Consider the following 18,988-nt stretch of genomic DNA (forward strand, 5'->3'; position numbering starts at 1 on the left):
GCCAATAAGCACATAAAGAGATGCTCAACATCATTATGAGAAAATGCAAATCAAAACCACAATGAGGTACCACTTCACATCCACTAAGATGGCGACAATCCAAAGAGAGACAATAACAAACACGGGGGAAGATATGGATAAATTAGAAGCCTCCTAATGCTGATGGAAGTAAAAAAATAGTACAGCTACTGTGAAACAGTCTGGCAGTTCCTCAAAAGGTTATACATAGAGTCACCATATGACTCAGCAATTCCACTCCTAGGTATATATATATATATTTAACAGAAATGAAAACACAGATCCAAACCAAAATTTGGACATGAATGTTCATATGAACATTATCCATAATAGCCAAAAAAAAAAAAAACCCATCAAGTGATGAATAGACTAAAAAACACAGTATATTAATACAACAGATTATTACTCAGACATAAGGAATGACGTGCTGACACATACTACAACATGGATGAACCTCACAAGCTTTACATTAAGTGAAAAAAAGCTAGACACAAAAGACTACATGTTTTATGAGTCCATTTTTAGAAAATGTTTAGAAAAGGTAAATTTATACAGACAGAAAAAAGATCATTGGTTTCCTAGGGTTGGGCATGGGAGTTTGAATGAAGTATAAAAGGGTACAAGGGAACTTTTTGGAGTAGTGGGAATGTTCTAAAACTAGATTGTAGTGATAGGTACACAAGTCTACACATTTAATAAAATCACTGAATTGTACAGCTAGCATGGGTTAATTTTACAGTATGTAAATAATACCTCAATAATACGTCTTTTTGGGGGGGATAATACTGCTTTTTAAAAGTGAAATTTTTAAGTTATATGTAAAACCAGTTGACTCTCATTATATATTTTATATAATAAAGATATATAAGGAATTAAAAGTTAAAATTCCTCAGGAATACTTGATAAAGATGGCAGACTGAACATGGGCATCTGTTTCTTAAAATCTCACTGGAACTATAATGAAGGAATGGTCTTTTATAGGCATTAAACCCACAAGATTGGGGAGAATAGGAAAGAAGGCAAGATTAGCAAAGGAGGTAATGACAGACAGATGAGCAGTAACTGTCAAAGAGGCTGAATCCAAAACTGATGGGAGCTGGGTGAGGGGTGGGGAAAGTTGAAAACCTATCTATGTATCTGTGCTGCAAAATCAAGGCAAGAAAAATAGAGCAAATATTTTTTAAACGAATCAGTCCAGGAAGTCCAAAATCTAAATAACAGGAGTTCCAAAAAGAGAAAACAAAGAAAAGACCAGGGAAGAAATTGTCAATGAAATAATTCAAGCAACTTTCCTAAAACTAAAGGTTGAGTTTCCAGGTTGAAAGAGTCCACATAGCTCCTCACAAAATAAATAGGTGAATACTGGCATGTAAGTATGAAATTTCAAAGCAATAATGACAAAGATTATGCTGCAAGCTTCCCAAGTTAAAAAGAAATAAAAAAGGTCAGATACAAAGAAGCAGGAATAAAACAGCTTTGCACTTTAATAGTCAATGCTAAAAGCTAGATGACAAAAGCGGAATTTTTCCATATTCTAATGTAAATTTATCTCCAAACTAAAATTCTCTACTCAGCAATATATCAATCAAATGGTAGGGTAGAAGAAAGACATTCCATTCATGAGACATTCTGAGATGTTAAATATTTACTTCCCATTTACTTTCTCAAAGCTACTGGAAGATGGGCTCCACTAAACTGCAAAGGCAAACTAAAAATGAGGAAGGTATGGCATAGAGAAAATAGAAACTTCAACACAAAAATGTGAAGAAACTTCAAAGGAAGATCTCTAAAGCTGACTCTCCTAGTTGACTTTTTTATCTAATATTTGTGTAAAAATAAGTGAATATTCTTAGTTACCATCAACCCAGGAGGTAATTACTGTTACTATTTGGTATTTAGACTTTCCAAAGGTTATCTGTGGGTGGTAAACCTAGATCTTCACATATCTAAATATGTCTTTATGTTGACCTCATGTTGAATGTTAGTTTGACTAGGTATACAATTCTTAGTTCTAAATAATTTTCCTCGTAACTCTAAAGATACTGCTTCTTTGTCCACTATTGCTAATGAGGTACATTAGCTGTATATTGGCTTTGAAAGCCTTGAAGATCTTTCTCTTAATCCTTGGGTCTCTTTTCAGTTATCTGACTTGGTAACTGGCAGGCTATTTCATGAAGACTCATGCCTTTCCTGAGCTGAGAGACTTTTCTTCCATTATTCCTTTGATTATTTTTTTCTAGTCTAGTGCCTTAATTCTCTAATTCTTCCTGAATCTCCTTGACAAATCCTGTGTCCTTTTATTCTCATATTTTCCATATGTTTTTATATTTTATATCATTAATCCACTCTTATGTGCATCTTTAATCATATTTTTAATTTCTAACAATTCTTTTTTACCCTCTGATTGCTCTAATTGCAGTGTATTTTTATGGATGCAACATCTATAGAACCTCTCTGAAGATACTAGATTTTTTTAAAATTCTCCTTTCTGAATTATCAATTTCCTCTGGGGCTGGTTTTATTTCTTTATCTTGGTCTTTCTCTTTAATGCTTTATTTCCCTCAGATTCTCGGCTGTCACTTTCATAAGTGAAAACCCAGATTAGTTCGTGTATATGATTAGCATGAGTTTCCTCTGCAGTTGTGTAAGTCCATTTCTCTGCTGTCCCCTCCTCTGAATGGGAGGCCTGATGCAATCTGTATGTGAATTATGCAGATGCGGTTACTGGCAAGCATCACTTGGTGTGTGTTGGTATGGAAGAGCATGTAGCGTAGAGATTCCTCTTCTTACAATTATCTAAAGCATAAAAAAAATTATCCTTGGGATGGAGAAATTAATGCATTTTCTTCTACTGCAGAGCTATTTTTCCTTTTTCCTCTATTCATGCCTGTCGTAAAGGTCTATAGTTAGCTCAGGTTCTGCTCTGCTCATCTCTCAGATCCCTATACCCACACCAGGCATTCTCCTCAAGTAGGAAGTTCACATTCATTAGAAAAGTATCTGGTTTAAGTTTAGAATAAAAAATTCCAGTACCTTTTGCTCACTGTAACATGGAGACTGCCCCTGCTGTTCCAAATACAGAATTTTAATTAATTTATTGTTGAAAATGATCCAGGACTCCCTCCTGCTTTTTATATATATTCTCTCAAACCACCTTCTCTGGAGCTACTCTTATCTTCCTAGGATTTTTCTCTTCCATATACATTAAGCTGTGGTTTCTGCTGAGCTGATCAATCTGATCTTATCTGCTTTCTATCTTTCATGAATCCCTGACAATGGTTCATTTATGTTCTGTTTTTGTTTTGGAGCACAATTTTGAATGTATTCTTTAAAACAACATTTCTGAAATTAAGAAATTCAGCATAGCAAGAGAGACAGACACACAAATACATCCAACTACAGTGACCCAACTTCCAAAAGAATCTTTCTAATATGGCAGTTTAGAGTAAAATACATCTCCAACTATATCATTTAAAATACATCCTATTAAAATACTTCCTTAGCTCCAGGATGAAATCCAAATTCTTTGACCTAACATGATGGATCCTTAACAACCTGGCTTTTGCTCATGCCACCTCACACAAGAAAGCACTGCCCTTTTCCCTGGCTGGTATCATTACTTGTGTTTACCTAACGCTGTATTATAAATTCTTGTTTACATGTTCTGATTGTTTACTAAAGTGTGAGATCAAGAGCAAATACCTTACAAGTTCTTGACTCTCTGGAATGCAGAGTCTATCACATAGTAGGTGTTCACTTGATAAATAAGAATTCAGGCACTAAAGTGCTATTCAATCTGAGAGCCAGATCTCAGACCAATGAGCCACAAATAAAAGAATTTTAGAACTAGAAGAAATCTAAAAGATCATGTTTACTAAGTGAACAAAATATTAGGGTCCAACAACCTTGTGCAAACTTCCTTGTACTACTAAACAGAATAAATCATTCTATCACATATGACACCCATTGTACATTATTCATGTACATCTCCTGCAGCCTTTATCCCTCTATTCTGTTAATTTTTTCTCAAGGGCTAAGATAGTGTATACCAATCACCAATATGTGGGCACAAAGTAGGTGCTAAGTAAATATTTATGGTCTGAATGAATAATTGAATGCTCAGGAAAACTGAATTTTGTATTGGTCTCTACTAGTAACTCATTGAAGGGTAAGGAGCAAGTCACTTAATCTGAGTCTCAATTTCTTAACCTGTGTTAAGACAACAATTCCATCCAATTATTTCATAAATCCAGTGGAATGATCTGTGGGAAACCAATAAGGATAACAATGCCATGTTACGAAAATACAAACTATAGATCTGCACCCTGCCTCATGTAAAACTAGTAAGGAAACAAAGAGGATTGAGCCACAGGGACAATATTCTCAATTGGGGGAGAAAATGTCCTTGACAGCCTGAGTGGTTTTAACTGTAGATACTAAACCAGTACAGGTTTTTACCAAGCAGGTGTTATCCCCTCTGCCATATGGCATAAGCCCCAGGGCTCCTCATCCTTGGTAACAAACAACAGGCCTAAGGCTTTCCTGCAGTCTCCTTTATAAGACCTTTCTGCCTTCTTCTTTCTCAGCTTCCTGCCACAGTGGAAAGAATCTTGGCCTGGGACTTAGAAGACCCTAATCTGGTTCTCCCATAAGAGCAATTACGAGTCTTTAGGAAAGTCTGTTTCCTTACCTGCAAAGTGTGGAGGATAATACTTCTTCACAAGATAACCGTGAGGACTAATTATGCTAACACATATAAAATTATCAGCACAGTGCCTGGCACATATCAGCTACTCAATAAATAACAGCTGTTACTCCTCCTATAAAAGCATAAAGACATTTGAGCCACAAGGCACAGCTCAGCTTTGTTCAGGCCCCTTCTTCAATAATTTACAGTTGAATAAGGGGGAGAAACTCCCAAAGAGCTTAACATTTGCAAATTCTTCCCCATCTTTTCATTACATCTCTTGCATTTGATGAAAGAATGTATCGGGAAAGTAATGCAGACTGGGAATCAGATATATTGTTATTAACCCTTCTCAATTTCAGTTTTACCATCTCAAAGATAATAAACCACCTCACTAAACTCTGGTGAAGATTAAAAGAGATAGTGAATAAGAAAGGACTTACTATGCTACAAGGTACTGGACATATGAACAGTTTTTATAATTGATAAGGGTATAAATGACTCGGAGTAAACCAATCCTCACTGCTGGAAGCATGATTCAAAGTATCTGGATGGTGACTCAGCATTGTGTTAAAATGTACAACTCCCCCACCGAAAATTCTTCAATAGCTTCTCATTACCTTTAAGATAAAGTAAAAACTCCTACATGATCTGACCTGCCTACACTCCTCATCACCCACCTCTAGTCCCTTCACACTTCACATTCCAATCATAACAAACCACTTGCAGTTCCCGTACAAGCACATCTCTTGAACCTCCTTGCCTTGGCATGTGCTATTTACTCTCTGTCTGGAACACCCTTGTCTCTTCTTAATTCTTCCCCAAGATAACTAACTCATTCAGCTCAGACTCTATCATCAAGAAACTGTCTTTTTATATCCAACCTTTCATTCAGTAAATGGTTACTTGTCAGATGCCATGGATCCAGCAATTAACCAGTCAGACATAGCCACTGGCCTCATGAAGTTTTAGCATGCTGTATTGTAACTGTGCCTTCACGTCGCTCACAAGACTGGGAGATTCTTAGGAGATGGGACAAGGTCTGTTCAACCCTATACTGCCACTTCTCCACACAGGACCTGGCATAGAGGAGGAGCTTTGTAAATTTTTTTTTAACATTTTTTATTGATTTATAATCATTTTACAATGTTGTGTCAAATTCCAGTGTTCCGCACAATTTTTCAGTCATACATGGACATATACACACTCATTGTCATATTTTTTTCTCTGTGAGCTACCATAATGTTTTGTGTATATTTCCCTGTGCTATACAGTATAATCTTGTTTATCTATTCTACAATTTTGAAATCCCAGTCTATCCCTTCCCACCCTCCGCCCCCTGGCAACCAAAAGTCTGCATTCTCTGTCTATGAGTCTATTTCTGTCCTGTATTTACACTTTGTTTTTGTTTGTTTGTTTGTTTGTTTTTTAGACATATTTCACAGAACTAGAACAAATCATAATAAAATTTATATGGAACCATCAAAGACCTAGAATTGCCAAAGCATTACTGAAGAGAAAGAAAGAGGCTGGAGGAATAACTCTCCCAGACTTCAGACAATACTATAGAGCTACAGTCATCAAAACAGCATGGTATTGGTACAAAAACAGACATATAGACCAATGGAACAGAATAGAGAGCCCAGAAATGAACCCACAAACTTTTGGTCAACTAATCTACGACAAAGGAGGCAAGAATATACAATGGAATAAAGACAGTCTCTTCAGCAAATGGTGTTGGGAAAACTGGACAGCAGCATGTAAAACAATGAAGCTAGAACACTCCCTTACACCATATACAAAAATCAACTCAAAATGGATCAAAGACTTAAACATAAGACAAGATACAATAAACCTCCTAGGAAAACATAGGCAAAACATTATCTGACATACATTTAAAAATTTTCTCCTAGTAGAAATAAAAGCAAGAATAAACAAATGGGACCTAATGAAACTTCCTCTGCACAGCAAAGGAAACCATAAGTAAAACAAGAAGACAACCTACGGAATGGGAGAAAATTTTTGCAAGTGAAACCGACAAAGGCTTGATCTCCAGAATATATAAGCAGCTCATACGACTCAATAAGAAAAAAATAAACAACCCAACCCAAAAATGGGCAGAAGACCTAAACAAGCAGTTCTCCAAGGAAGACATACAAATGATCAAAAGGCACATGAAAAAATGCTCAATATCACTAATTATCAGAGAAATGCAAATCAAAACTACAATGAGGTATCACCTCACACCAGTCAGAGATTTGTAAACTTTTGGTAAATCAATATGAAATGACAACCTTTGCACAAGAGACAACACCGGGTGTAAAGAATAGCAATATTCTATTAAATAAATAACATTTTGCTGGTTATAACACTTTCAAATACATCAACATCTCATCTCATAATCTGCTCTGGAAAACAGAATTTTTAAGTTATGAAGGGCAGAGGGAACTTCAAGGTCATCTAGTTTTACTTTCCAGCTAATTCATTAATGATTCCTAAACTTCCCTTCAAGTGACAGGGCATTCACTACAACATCAGAGGACAGAATGAATTGACCCTAAGTGAATAAAATCTGCTCCCTTCAAAATCAGTCCTAATTCTGGTTTTGTAGATCCTCCTAACAAAAATGAGAGAATTCTCTTCTAAATTCAGGTATTTGAAGATGTGTCCAGGTAAGGCAAAGCATATCACCCTCATTTTATTGATGAAAAAAACTGAATCTCAGAAAGAAAAACTGGATTTCCTAAGGCTCTAAGTCACAAATGAAAAGTGAAGCCTGGTAGCCAATTCTTCTGGTTCCAAGGTTAGGATTTCTAGATCATTAGTAAATTAAAGGTGGAAGGGATACCTACTGTTTATTAAGTCCAAGTCCTCTACTCTGAGGCCTGGGGTTGGGAGTGACCAAGATGAGTGTCTCCCAGCCCAGGCTCTGCATTTACCACACTGACTTGATCCCTAACCACCATACCTGCCCATATTAGAATAGAGGAAATAAAGACTTACCAAAGTGTTAGAAGAACTATAATCCTCAGCTGATTTATCTGCAAAAGAAAAAAGACAAGGGACTTAGTAAACAATTACAGTTAATCCTAACTTGAGAGGTAAGGAAGCCTGTTCAGTCAAGCACTTTCTAGGCTCAGAGAATAACATTAGCAGTGTTATTGGTACTATAGGTCTAACACCATGCTAAGCACATTATACACAATACCTCCTTGAATCCTCACTACAGCTTTGAGTACTACTATTATGTCTACTTTTATAGATTTAGAAACTGAGGTTCAGAGAAGTTAAGTAAACTGACCACAAATTACTTAACATATAGATTACTAGGAATGAAGATTTGAATCCTGATCTAATTCTAAATACTATGCTAGAACTATATCCACATCAACTATATCATCATCAGGGTTTAATGGTCAGGGAAATTTACTGCATTCTAAGAGAAAGGGAAAGAATTCATGGCTGTCTTCATCCTGAGACATGCATAACAAATTATGACCAGCCTGTGGCTTCAGCTTTTAGAAAGGATCCTCCTATATCCATGCCTATTCCCCACAGGGATAGGAAGACTAAGGCTGAGGAAAAGATGTGTTAGTCATGTCAAGTATAATTAAAAGTAGGATCTTATTTCTAAGAATAGATCCAAGCTTCCTTAGTCAGATAATTACCATATTTTACTGATTCTGAGATGCACATTTTTTTCACATTAACATCTTTGAAACAAAGCTGGGTCCTACAATCAAAGGTATTTCATAGTTTAATTGGCAACTTCTTTTTTCTTTAATGGCATATAAAATAATGGTGCATCTTACACTCAGTGATATCATAGATTTGATGAAATATGAAACACAGATCCAATGAATATCTTAGCAAGAAAATAAGTTTAAAGACCAAGTATTGTGTTTGGTATTACTCTTAATTTCTAAAGGTCTGAAAAGAAACTGACTTCCCCAGTTCACTACTAATGGAATTAAGGAGAGGAAACAGTCTATCAAATCCAACATCTCCCTCACCAAGAACCAAGCCCAGAGAACGCCCAAGATCTCAATTCCATCATATATGAAAGCTTCTTTGGTACTGTGACAAATCATGAACCCATAAGCTGTGACAAGATGCTCTTAAAACAAACTCTGACTAGCCAGCTGCATCCTGAAGAAATTACTTCAGCATATAGTTTAAACATAATTCACTTGTTTTTCTTGTCCAAAAGAACATTCTATATTAAGTGCAATACTGTGCCTTCTTGCACCACCCCCAACCTTATGCACTGCTAGTGTTTTTGAGGACTGGGTATTCTGGTAATAAATGTATCTCCACCATATAAAAAATAAGTAAGGTTGCTCCTTTTAAATGGGATTTCTATATACTATAGAATATTATAGAATGACAGGGCAAAAGTACTTTTAATCCCTTCACTTTACAAATAAATAAAGATTCAGAGGAAATGAAACTGGCTCAAGGTTACATAAATCAGTGGCAAAATAAGGCTAAAACCCAGGACCTAGGGTTGTCAATCTAGTTGAGGTTTTGTTTATCACATTAAGTACTAACTGGTAGAGAAAATAAAGTGCTGATAAAAATGGGAAACTTCACCAAAAATTGGCATAGAGGATTGTGCTTGGGTTATAGATAGCAAACGGTTTAAAGGTCCAGTTGAAAACACACTTCCGTCACTAGTATATTACTCAACTGATATGCTGAGTCACTCTGAGTAAGTCATTTACTTTCCTTGAGCCTAATTAATTTATTTGAGTCTGTAAAATGGGGATAAATAGTCCTTGTGCTGCCAACCTATGGCCATGATGAGAATCAAATGAGATAATTCATGTGCAAGTATACACAAATTGAAGTAGTGTTAGTAATAGCAAAAGAAGAAGAGAAACAGGAAAAGAAGAGATAGGACATTAAAAATAAACTGCGCTAATACACAATTTTGCCTGCAGTTGGTCCTGATCTTCAACTTCTAGGAAACTAAAAATCCCTCACGTGTGTGTACATGCACATATACACAGGTTTTCACAAGTTTACACAAACAGAAGTAGCTGACGGGATACATATCTATACATTCTATACATATACACTGAATGTTATTCACTTACGCATGCACAGATGAACATAACACAGTTACCTGAATGTGTATGTCTATACCCATATTCACTGATAACTACTAAAGTGGACTTTAATTCCTAACATATGCAAACCCACATAGCTATGCTTCCATATACCTACACGGCACTTGTACACATCTATACACATACACATTAAAAAAAAGATTCTTCCAAAGACTGTTGCTGAGCTTCCAAAGCCAGCTTCTAATCTGATGTCTCCAAAACCAACTCTTTAAAATCCAAGACCTAATCTCCTGACTAGAAAATCTTTCTACGCAGCACGCCTCATCTCCAGTATCACCTTGGAATGAGCCAGTCCCTGAACAGAATAAGTGAGACAGACTCAGCGGGCCAGATATGAAGATGAAAATACATTAGGAACATGCATGACCCTCTCCTGGGCACCACTGTGCCGCATGAGCAAAGCTGCAGTCTGTCATCCTCACCATCTGTGCCTTTTGCTATGAGCCAGATACTTGCTGGGGAAAGCATCCTTCAACATTAGCTACTTCATCCTGGTCCTCACCTTCCCCAACAATACTGCTCTTTGAAAGAGACAGCTTGAACACCGGAAACGGCAATGGACTCAGCTAAGACCAGTGGTTAAAGAGACCACTAATTTAGCTACATTAGAAAGGCATTTGGGGCTCTAATGTCTGTAAAACAAAGGGGAACTGGAACTGGTATACAGTAAGGATCCTTGCCCTAACATTCTAAGATGCCATATAAAAGACAAGTTTCCAGAAATGCAGGCCTTCCTATAACTTACCTAAGAAAGGAAAAACCTTTCCTATGGAAGGAGGTGCTCCAAGTAGAGTTACTAGATGCAAGTGGTAAACTCAAAAGGTACTGGTCTAGGAATTAGGAGACCTGCATTCTAATCTCAATTCTGCTATTAAAAACATTCTGAGAAACATAGTCCTGTATATATAGAGAGAGCACATCTAAAAAATATTTATTATTACTGGCCTGTTTTTCATTTGACTGACAAAAATTAGTTCCTTGAGGAAGAAATTGGGCTTGCCTACTAAATGTGTTACCACGTAACTTATTGATATTAAAAACATGATGATAACGATGGCTACACTTTCTTCGTGCTGTTTTACAACCTAGAAAGAACTTTTACATCAGTGAGCTCATTTATGCACTCACTACAGCCTCTCAAGGTGAGAATTATTATTCTCATTTTGAAGCTCAAAGAAATGAAGTGACTGTTAGAACCTAGTGAGTGTCAGAATCTAGGTGTTCTAGCAAAAGTCTGGGTTCTTTATCTATAATATCACTACTTTTAAAAACTATGCAGTTTCAGAGTAAAGACCCAAGACTGATGCAAAAACCTATCATCTTGGCTCTCAAATTTCAAAATTCCAACTTAATGTAAGTGCCATCTCCACTCTTTCCAATACTTTCTTCCTTCACCCCACATCAATAGGCACATGGAGCTTTTCTACCCAGATGAAAACCATTTTTCCCCCAGACTGTCCTGGACACAATCCCCATACCTGTAAAACTCATATACTTCTGGCTGTTGGAGGTCTTCTTCGAGTTATAAAATTCCAGTACATCCAGAACAGCCTGCGGGTTTTTCTTCTGCTCCGACTTAGTGATATTTGATGTCTGAAGCAAGCGGGCCCACTGCTCCGGCATCCCCTACAAGAGAGACATGCAAGGCAGTCAGCAAGGCACAGACATGGGGACTCTGGAGCAAACTCAGAATTGACTCTGATAACTGGTAGCAGCTAAAGATGAGTTTAGTCATTCCTTTCTCTCTCCACCCGCAGAGCTCCACACAAGCCTCTCTCATAATTCCTATCTTACTGTATCAGTCATTTCTTGAGATGTTTGCTCCTTCACCAGGCTCTTCCTCCTTTACAGCAGGAACCTTGTCTGAATTGTCTCCAGATCATCGATGCTCAGCACAGAGCCTGTGGCCAAGGGGCTACTTAACTGAGGTCTACTTAAGGAATGGAGATCCAAAGTCTCTTCTGGTACAATGCTGGAGGTGAGGCAAGAGTCCCTCTCAAGAATATCAGAAGATAGTAATGAGGGTCTCAGGCAAAGACAAAGGCATCAGGAAGACTAGAAAGAATTGAATCTAACAGTGCATAGCCAGAACTCTGAAAGCCCAAAGGTCTTCCTATGAGCCAGGACTTACTGTAAACTCGCCTGTGACAGCATCAAAACCAACATGAATTGTGTGCTCAAAATCTGAAGGAAGTGAAATTTCTGGCCGTTCCTTCTCCTTCTTTTTATTTGCTGCAAGAGAAACAGGGAAAGTGAAATTTTTAAATGAGGACATTATTACATTTTTAGGCTTATTTAGCTCTTTGTTGAGCTCTAGGCTCCTTTAGAGGCAAAGGACTGGCTACTTCACATGTGTACTTATATAGCTTGATGCCAGACCTCAATTGGAATAGACACTCAATGCATGATTAAAGCCCTAATTTTTCACCAAACTGAAGTAAGAGAGTTGCAGAAAGAACATTCATCAAAGTTAATAGTCCTGGTTCTACCATTAATGAGTCCACTAATCTAGGGCAAGTCACTGCCCTTTTCTGGACCCTGGTTTCCCATCTACAAAATGAGGAGATTCAAGTATGTGGTCTCTAAAGACCCTTCCAGCCCAGACACCTTATATTTTACAAGCTTCTATAACCTACATCCACATTTTTGGTCCTTGATTATGGGTCACTTTAAGGTTCTCTACTTTAAAGAATTTTAGATTTGGAAGTTGTTTTAATAATATTAATAGCCAATATTTTATCAAGCACTTACCAGGTAATGATTCAAGTTTCTTTTTTTTTTTTCCTATTAAAGTATAGTTGATTAACAATATTACATTAGTTTCAGGTGAACAACACAGTAATTCAATATTTTACAGATTATACTCCATTTAACATTAGTATAAAATATTGATTATATTCCTTGTGCTGTACAGTATATCCTTTATTAATTCAAGTTCTTTACATGTATTAATATTCACTTTAGCCTCACAGCAACCCTTTCAGCTAGGTACTATCATCCTTATTTTGCAGATAAACTGAAGCAAAGAGATTAAGTTATTTGCCCACGATCACATGGTTACCAACTGGCAGTAGTCAGACCCAAGCCCAGGCAGTATGGCCCAGGCCCTGCGCTCTAAACCACTATACTATGCTGCTTCCCTAGGCTAGGACCTTAAAGAATCATTAAGTCCAAATACTTGTAGTCAACAAGGGACTTGCATTAAGTAGGTGTTCACTAAGTTCCTGCTGATCTGACAGGAAAAGTTTCAATATTTAATTAAGGAGTTATAGTGCCGAAGTACCCTTGTGTTCCCCGCAAATCTACATATCCTAACTCCCAGTACCTCAGAATGTGACCTTATTTGGAAACAGGGCCACTGCAGATATAACTAGCTAAAATGAGTAGGTCACTGGGACCCAATCCAGATGAATCCAGCTAGAGACAGATGCACACAAAGAGAACACCAAGTGAAAGTAAAGGGAGAGAAGAGAGTAATGCTTCTTCAAGCCAACAACACAAAGATTGACTGAAAATCACCAGAAGCTAGGGAAGAGGCATGGAACAGATTTTTTCTCACAGCTCTCAGAAGGAACCAACCCCACAAACACCTTGATCTTGGATTTCTAGCCTCCAGAACTGAAACATTAAAATTCTGTTGTTTAAGCCCCCTAATTTGTGGTACTTGGTTACAACAGCTCTACCAAACTAATATAACCCTCTTCTAACTAAAAAGAGCTTCAGGTTCTTGCTATTAGCTAGACCTCAACAGGCATCTGCAAGTGCAACCCAGATGAAACCTTCCAAGGCTCAGCCAGACATCTTTCTCCCTAGATGGGGACCTACAGAGCCAAGATTTTAAACATCTACAGAAACCCTCCTCTTCCTCCAGCCAGGGTTCCTCCTCCTTTAATGTCCTAGAGAAGTATAAGACAGGGCCATGTGGTCTAAACTTCCAAGGAACTCCCTACGTATCATTTGGAGTCTGGTTTCAGAGAGTAACTGAAAAAGCTTCCTTTTATTGAGCTCTTAATGTATGCCAGGCATGTGCTAAGAATTTTGTATGAAATCTCACTACACATTTATTAGAATGGCCAAAATCCAAAACTGACACCACCAAATACTAACAAGGATACCAAGCAACAAGAATTTCTATTCGTTGGTAATCCGAGTGCAAAATGGTACAGTCACTTTGGAAGACAGGTTGGCAGTTTCTCATAAAATTAAGCATAGTCTTTCCAGACAATCCAGCAATTGTGCTCCTTTGTTATTGATCCAAAAGAGCTGATAATTTGTTCACACAAGAACTTGCATGGGAATGTTTGCATCAGCTTTATTCATGACTGCCAAAACTTGGAAACAACCAAAGTGTCCTTTAGGTGAATGAATTAATAAACTGTGATATGTCTAGAAAATGGAATATTATTCAGCACTAAAAAGAAATGAGTTATCAAGCCATGAAAAGATAATGAAGTGCCTTAAATACATATTACTAAGTGAAAGAAATCAATCTGAAAAATCTACATACTGTTTGATTTCAACTATCTGATATTCTGGAAAAGCCAAAACTATGGAGACAGTATAAGGATCAGTGGTTGCCAAGGGTTAAAGGGAGAGGAGGGATGAATTAGCCGACCACAGAAGAATTTTAGGGTAGTGAAACTCTTCTGTATGATACTACAATGGTGGATATATGTCTTTATATATAATTTGTTCAATCCATAGATGTACAATACCAAGAGTGAACTCTAATGTAACATATGGACTTAAGGTGAATATGATATGTAGATGTAGGTTTATCATTTGTAAAAATGTACCACTCTGGTATAGGATGTTAATAATGGGGAAAGTCGTGCATATTGTGAAGGCAGGAAATTTATAGGAAATCTGTGTACTTTCCACTCAATATTGCTGTGAACCTAAAAGCACTCTAAAAAAACATACTTTATTTTTTAAAAAAGAGTTTGAGAACTCTGTTCTACAGACTTGTATTCTCTCCTTTAACTCCCACCACAGGCACACCTCACTTTATTGTGCTTTGAGCCATTGTACTTCATAGGTATGTGTTCTTTACAAATTGATAGTCTGTGCCTACCTACCATTGCCAGATGATGGTTAGCAATTTTTAGCAATAAAGTATTTTTGAATTAAGGTATGTACATTGTTTACTTAAATGTAATGCTATTGTACACTTAATCAACTAGTGTAGTATAAATATAACTTCTATCTGTGCTTAGAAATAAAAAAATTCAAGTGACTCTTTTTATTGTGGTAGTCTGGAACCAAAACTCACAATATCTCCAAGGTATGCCTGTACTTACATTTCATACGCTCTATACCCAATACACTCAACTAGTGATGGTTCATCAAACATAATGAAATCTTTCACAACCCTTCACATTGTCTCGTTACTTCATCTTTGAATCCTGCCGTTCCCTTTTCCTTCCCTTCTCACCTCAACAAACAAAGCCTTTTATTTATTTTTTTAAACTTTTTAATTTATTTGAGGGGCAGTAATTAGGTTTATTTATTTATTTATTAATGGAGGTACTGGGGATTGAACCCGGGACCTCATACATGCTAAGCAGGCACTCTACCACTGAGCTATGTCCTCCCCGCCAAAGCCTTTTATTTATCCTTTTCAGGTCTCAGCTTAAAGGTCATCCCCTTCTGTGAAGTCCTCACTGATCTCTAGGTTGGGCAGTTCTTCACCCTCTCCTCTGTTCCCATGGCATCATTACAGTAATTGCCCATTTTAAGGGTTTACTTTCCCAAACAGACTGAGTTCCAAGTGCAGGGACTATGTCCAACTTATCATGAATCCTCAACAGCTGGCAAAAACGTGGCATAAAACAGGTGCTCAGACAGTAAGTGAAGAAAGGAACAAAGGACCAGACACGTAACTCAACCTGGCAAGGAGTCTAAGGAATCTGTCTAATACATGCAAATTCACTCCAGGGCAGGAATAAATATTTCATTTTTACCTCTGACCTGACTTTAACAAATCTGTTTTAAAACCCTGCTCTGCGGTAGCTCAGTATACTGGCTAAAAGATATTCTGAGGTCCTCATGCCTCCATAGACCCAACACAACCCTGATGAAAGGTGGCAAGATAGGGGGGAAAAACAAGAAGGTTTAGAATCCAGGCCAGTTTTGGCTCTACTACATCATATAGCCCAGGTTCTCAGTTTTCTCATCTGAACAATGGAGAGAATGAACAAGATGACCTTATGGGCCCTTTTGGCTCCTAAATTCCAGAAATCTATAAAAATAGAAAGATCAGCACTCTCAATACTCTGTAGCCACATTTCTTCCTGACACAGTATGCCACAGTTTTAACAGCTATTTCTTCATGCACATCATCTCATATAATCACCACAATCCTGAGACAATTTTACTTTAAGATTAGGAAACTGAAGCATGGACTTGCCTACAGTCATTCAAGTAACTGAGATTCAAAAGGTGTGGCTTCGGAGCTAAGGCCCTTCACTTTATACTACTTTACCTCCCCTAAAGAATTTCAAGTTGAGTCAAGAAAACACACTTTGGTATAATGAGGAAAAGAGAACATTAAAGAAGAACTTACCACGTACAAGATACTGTAACACAGATCGTTTTCCTTAATTCTTGCAATCCTATGGGATAGATTATTACTACGGTCATTTTACAGATGAGGAAACTAAAAAGTAGTCAAATAATTTTCTCAAGTTCATACAGCTAGTAAGAGCTGGGACTGGGACCCAGGTCTGATTCCAAAGGTTCTTTCCTTAGTATTTTAATGAGAACCATTTGCCTACATGCCAATTGCTAGGGTTTAAGCTATTTTTATACTTGGCAATTTCTCTTCCAGAAGCAGCTGCTTTGAGAAACGGTTGAGTTTACTAGGGCCCAAATTAAGCAGTCATTTATGACATAAGCCCATCTGTCTTACTCATAGTTAGAATGCACGGGACATGTTGCAGGGCTTTGGAATTGCTTTCTGTTCCTAAACTTCATCTGATCTAGTCACTTAAAAGATTGTAGGGAAGAACACATGCTATTTTTATTTTTTATTTAGATTTTTATTTTATAGTTATATATCTCACTATATTTTTATATATTATTTCTATGATATGTTATTAATATACTATATACCACCATAGGTATGGAATGTCAAATACAAAAGGAACTTCAGTAATGAAAATGCAGAAAGAGAGTGCCTCAGAGAATAAGTACTCTATAGAAAAGAGTCCCAGAGAAACAAAATCACTTAATACATGAAGAGATAAAGAGTATCTGAGATTAGTAGTTTTTAAGAGGCTTACCTTTTGGCCTCAGCTTCAAATATATTATCTGTTTCACACGTCCAGGCCCATGTCCAGGGCTTAGAATCCTGCTTCTGACAGTATAGATAACTCTTGAGAACCTTTTGGGTAATTTGTCCTTGGGTTTCAGTGCACAAAACTGGCCTTTCCATTAGCCCTGTCTAAACCAACAAGAAATACAGCCTACATGTAGAAAGAGAAAGGCATTTTACTGCAGGACCATTCTTTAATTCTATCCTGAAGAAACCTAGTTAAGAGCTGTTATTTTGTAAATCTCATAGCAACTCTTAAGTGTTAATCACAGATTCCAAAAGAAAACAATGACTGCAAGCAAAAAGAGCCAAAATAGTACTACCAACTCTTAACAAGGCCACATTTTGCATAACCTATTCACAACTTTAGTCTTATAATCCATTCAGCAACTCTATGAGATAAATATTCTTAGGTACCCATATTCAGATAAGATAAACTGAGGTGAAGAACAGTAGAGGAATTTACCAAAAGTCATAAACTAGGGATGATCAATAGTGATAATCTCAAGCACCTGAACTCCAACACAGCTTCTTCTACAGGCACTGAGCCTTGCCCACATTGCAGACTAAGTGAACATGAATGGATGTCATTAAATGGAAATTTGTTTTAAAATAAGATAAAAGAACTAACCAAATCAGTTCTGCTAAAGGTATTTGTCTGAACATCTTAAGGATGAGTACCTTCAAACACTATATGGTGTGGGAGAACTTAGAAGGTTGAAAGAGCACAGTCCAGAAGTCAAGAGACAATGGTTCAAATGCAGACTCCAGGCACTGCAACTATGTAGCATGTGACCTTGAGCAAGTCCTTGACTCTCTGAGCCCAAGTGTATCAGTGCTATACAGTGGAAACATTCCTTGGAATCATAGAGAAGAGATGCAATTCCAGTTCAGCCAGTCCTAACTAGATGACCTTGGGCAAGTTACTTAATCACAATGAACCTCAGCTTACTTTCTACAAAGTGAAATATTTACCTCCCTGAAAAAATAAATTTCACAAACATCAAAGCTCCTAATATAATATGTGGTAACTAACAGGCATTCAATAAATAGTACTTTGGGTATTGCTGCTACTATTTTATGGCTATTATTATTGTGTTATTACTATTTATTATTATTATTATTGTTATTATTTTAGGATTAACCAGGGTAAAGAAAATGCATGTGCTTTGTAAAAGCTAAAGAGCTTTACAAACATGAGTTATTGTTAATAAAAGAAAGCGTCAGAGTACAATTTCCCAATCCACTCATTAAGACAGAGAAACTGTGGCTGAGGGAAAAAAAAAAAAAGAACAAATCATCCAATTCCATGAAACTAGAAATTACGGGCTTGAGGAAATAAAGTGGAAAAAGAAGCTTGCAACCCCATCCATGCTAACTTTAACCCTATCTTTGGCCTAGTCCATTTGGCTTTCTGGTAGCATGGGAAATGAGGCTGACACTGCAAAAATCCCACATTGCAGTAAAGCCATCCAAGTTTCAGCACAAATCATTGACCTTATTTTTTTTTTTAAGATTTATTTTTAAGAAGCCCCTCTCATTTATTCAGCTGAGCTAATCTGAGTTCAAGGCAGTAAAACACTCCAAACTTGGAGAGATAAACACTGACGTAGTCCAGTTTTAAAATTAACTTTGCTAACCTCTTCCCAAGCTCGGAGAAATCTAGTCTGTTGTGAAAATGCTGGCAGAAAAAGATTCCAAAGTAAATGCTGCAGGACTTCTTAGAATAAACCACAGGCTCCAGATCCTAACCACAGTAACCAGGCTTTCCCACGTGGAATTCTGCGACTCAGCGGCAGCTATCACATGCTCTCAATTACAGCTTCTTCCCATCAT

At 37.1% G+C, this 18,988-nt stretch overlaps 1 protein-coding gene across 4 annotated transcripts in view; it reads right to left on the minus strand.

Annotated features, from left to right (window-relative positions):
* PAK1 (p21 (RAC1) activated kinase 1) overlaps positions 1 to 18,988 on the minus strand; it is a 122,804-nt gene that overhangs the window by 31,980 nt on the left and 71,836 nt on the right. For all 4 annotated transcript variants that reach the window (XM_032489496.1, XM_032489495.1, XM_006191641.3 and 1 more), the window contains exons 3-5: positions 11,969 to 12,069; positions 11,316 to 11,463; positions 7,709 to 7,746 (exon numbers count right to left, since the gene is read on the minus strand). In XM_032489496.1, coding sequence (XP_032345387.1) covers positions 7,709 to 7,746; positions 11,316 to 11,463; positions 11,969 to 12,069 — 287 coding nt within the window. The remainder of the gene's footprint in view (positions 1 to 7,708; positions 7,747 to 11,315; positions 11,464 to 11,968; positions 12,070 to 18,988) is intronic.

This window comes from Camelus ferus, chromosome 10 (genome assembly GCF_009834535.1).
Source record: "Camelus ferus isolate YT-003-E chromosome 10, BCGSAC_Cfer_1.0, whole genome shotgun sequence".
Lineage (NCBI taxonomy): Eukaryota > Metazoa > Chordata > Mammalia > Artiodactyla > Camelidae > Camelus > Camelus ferus.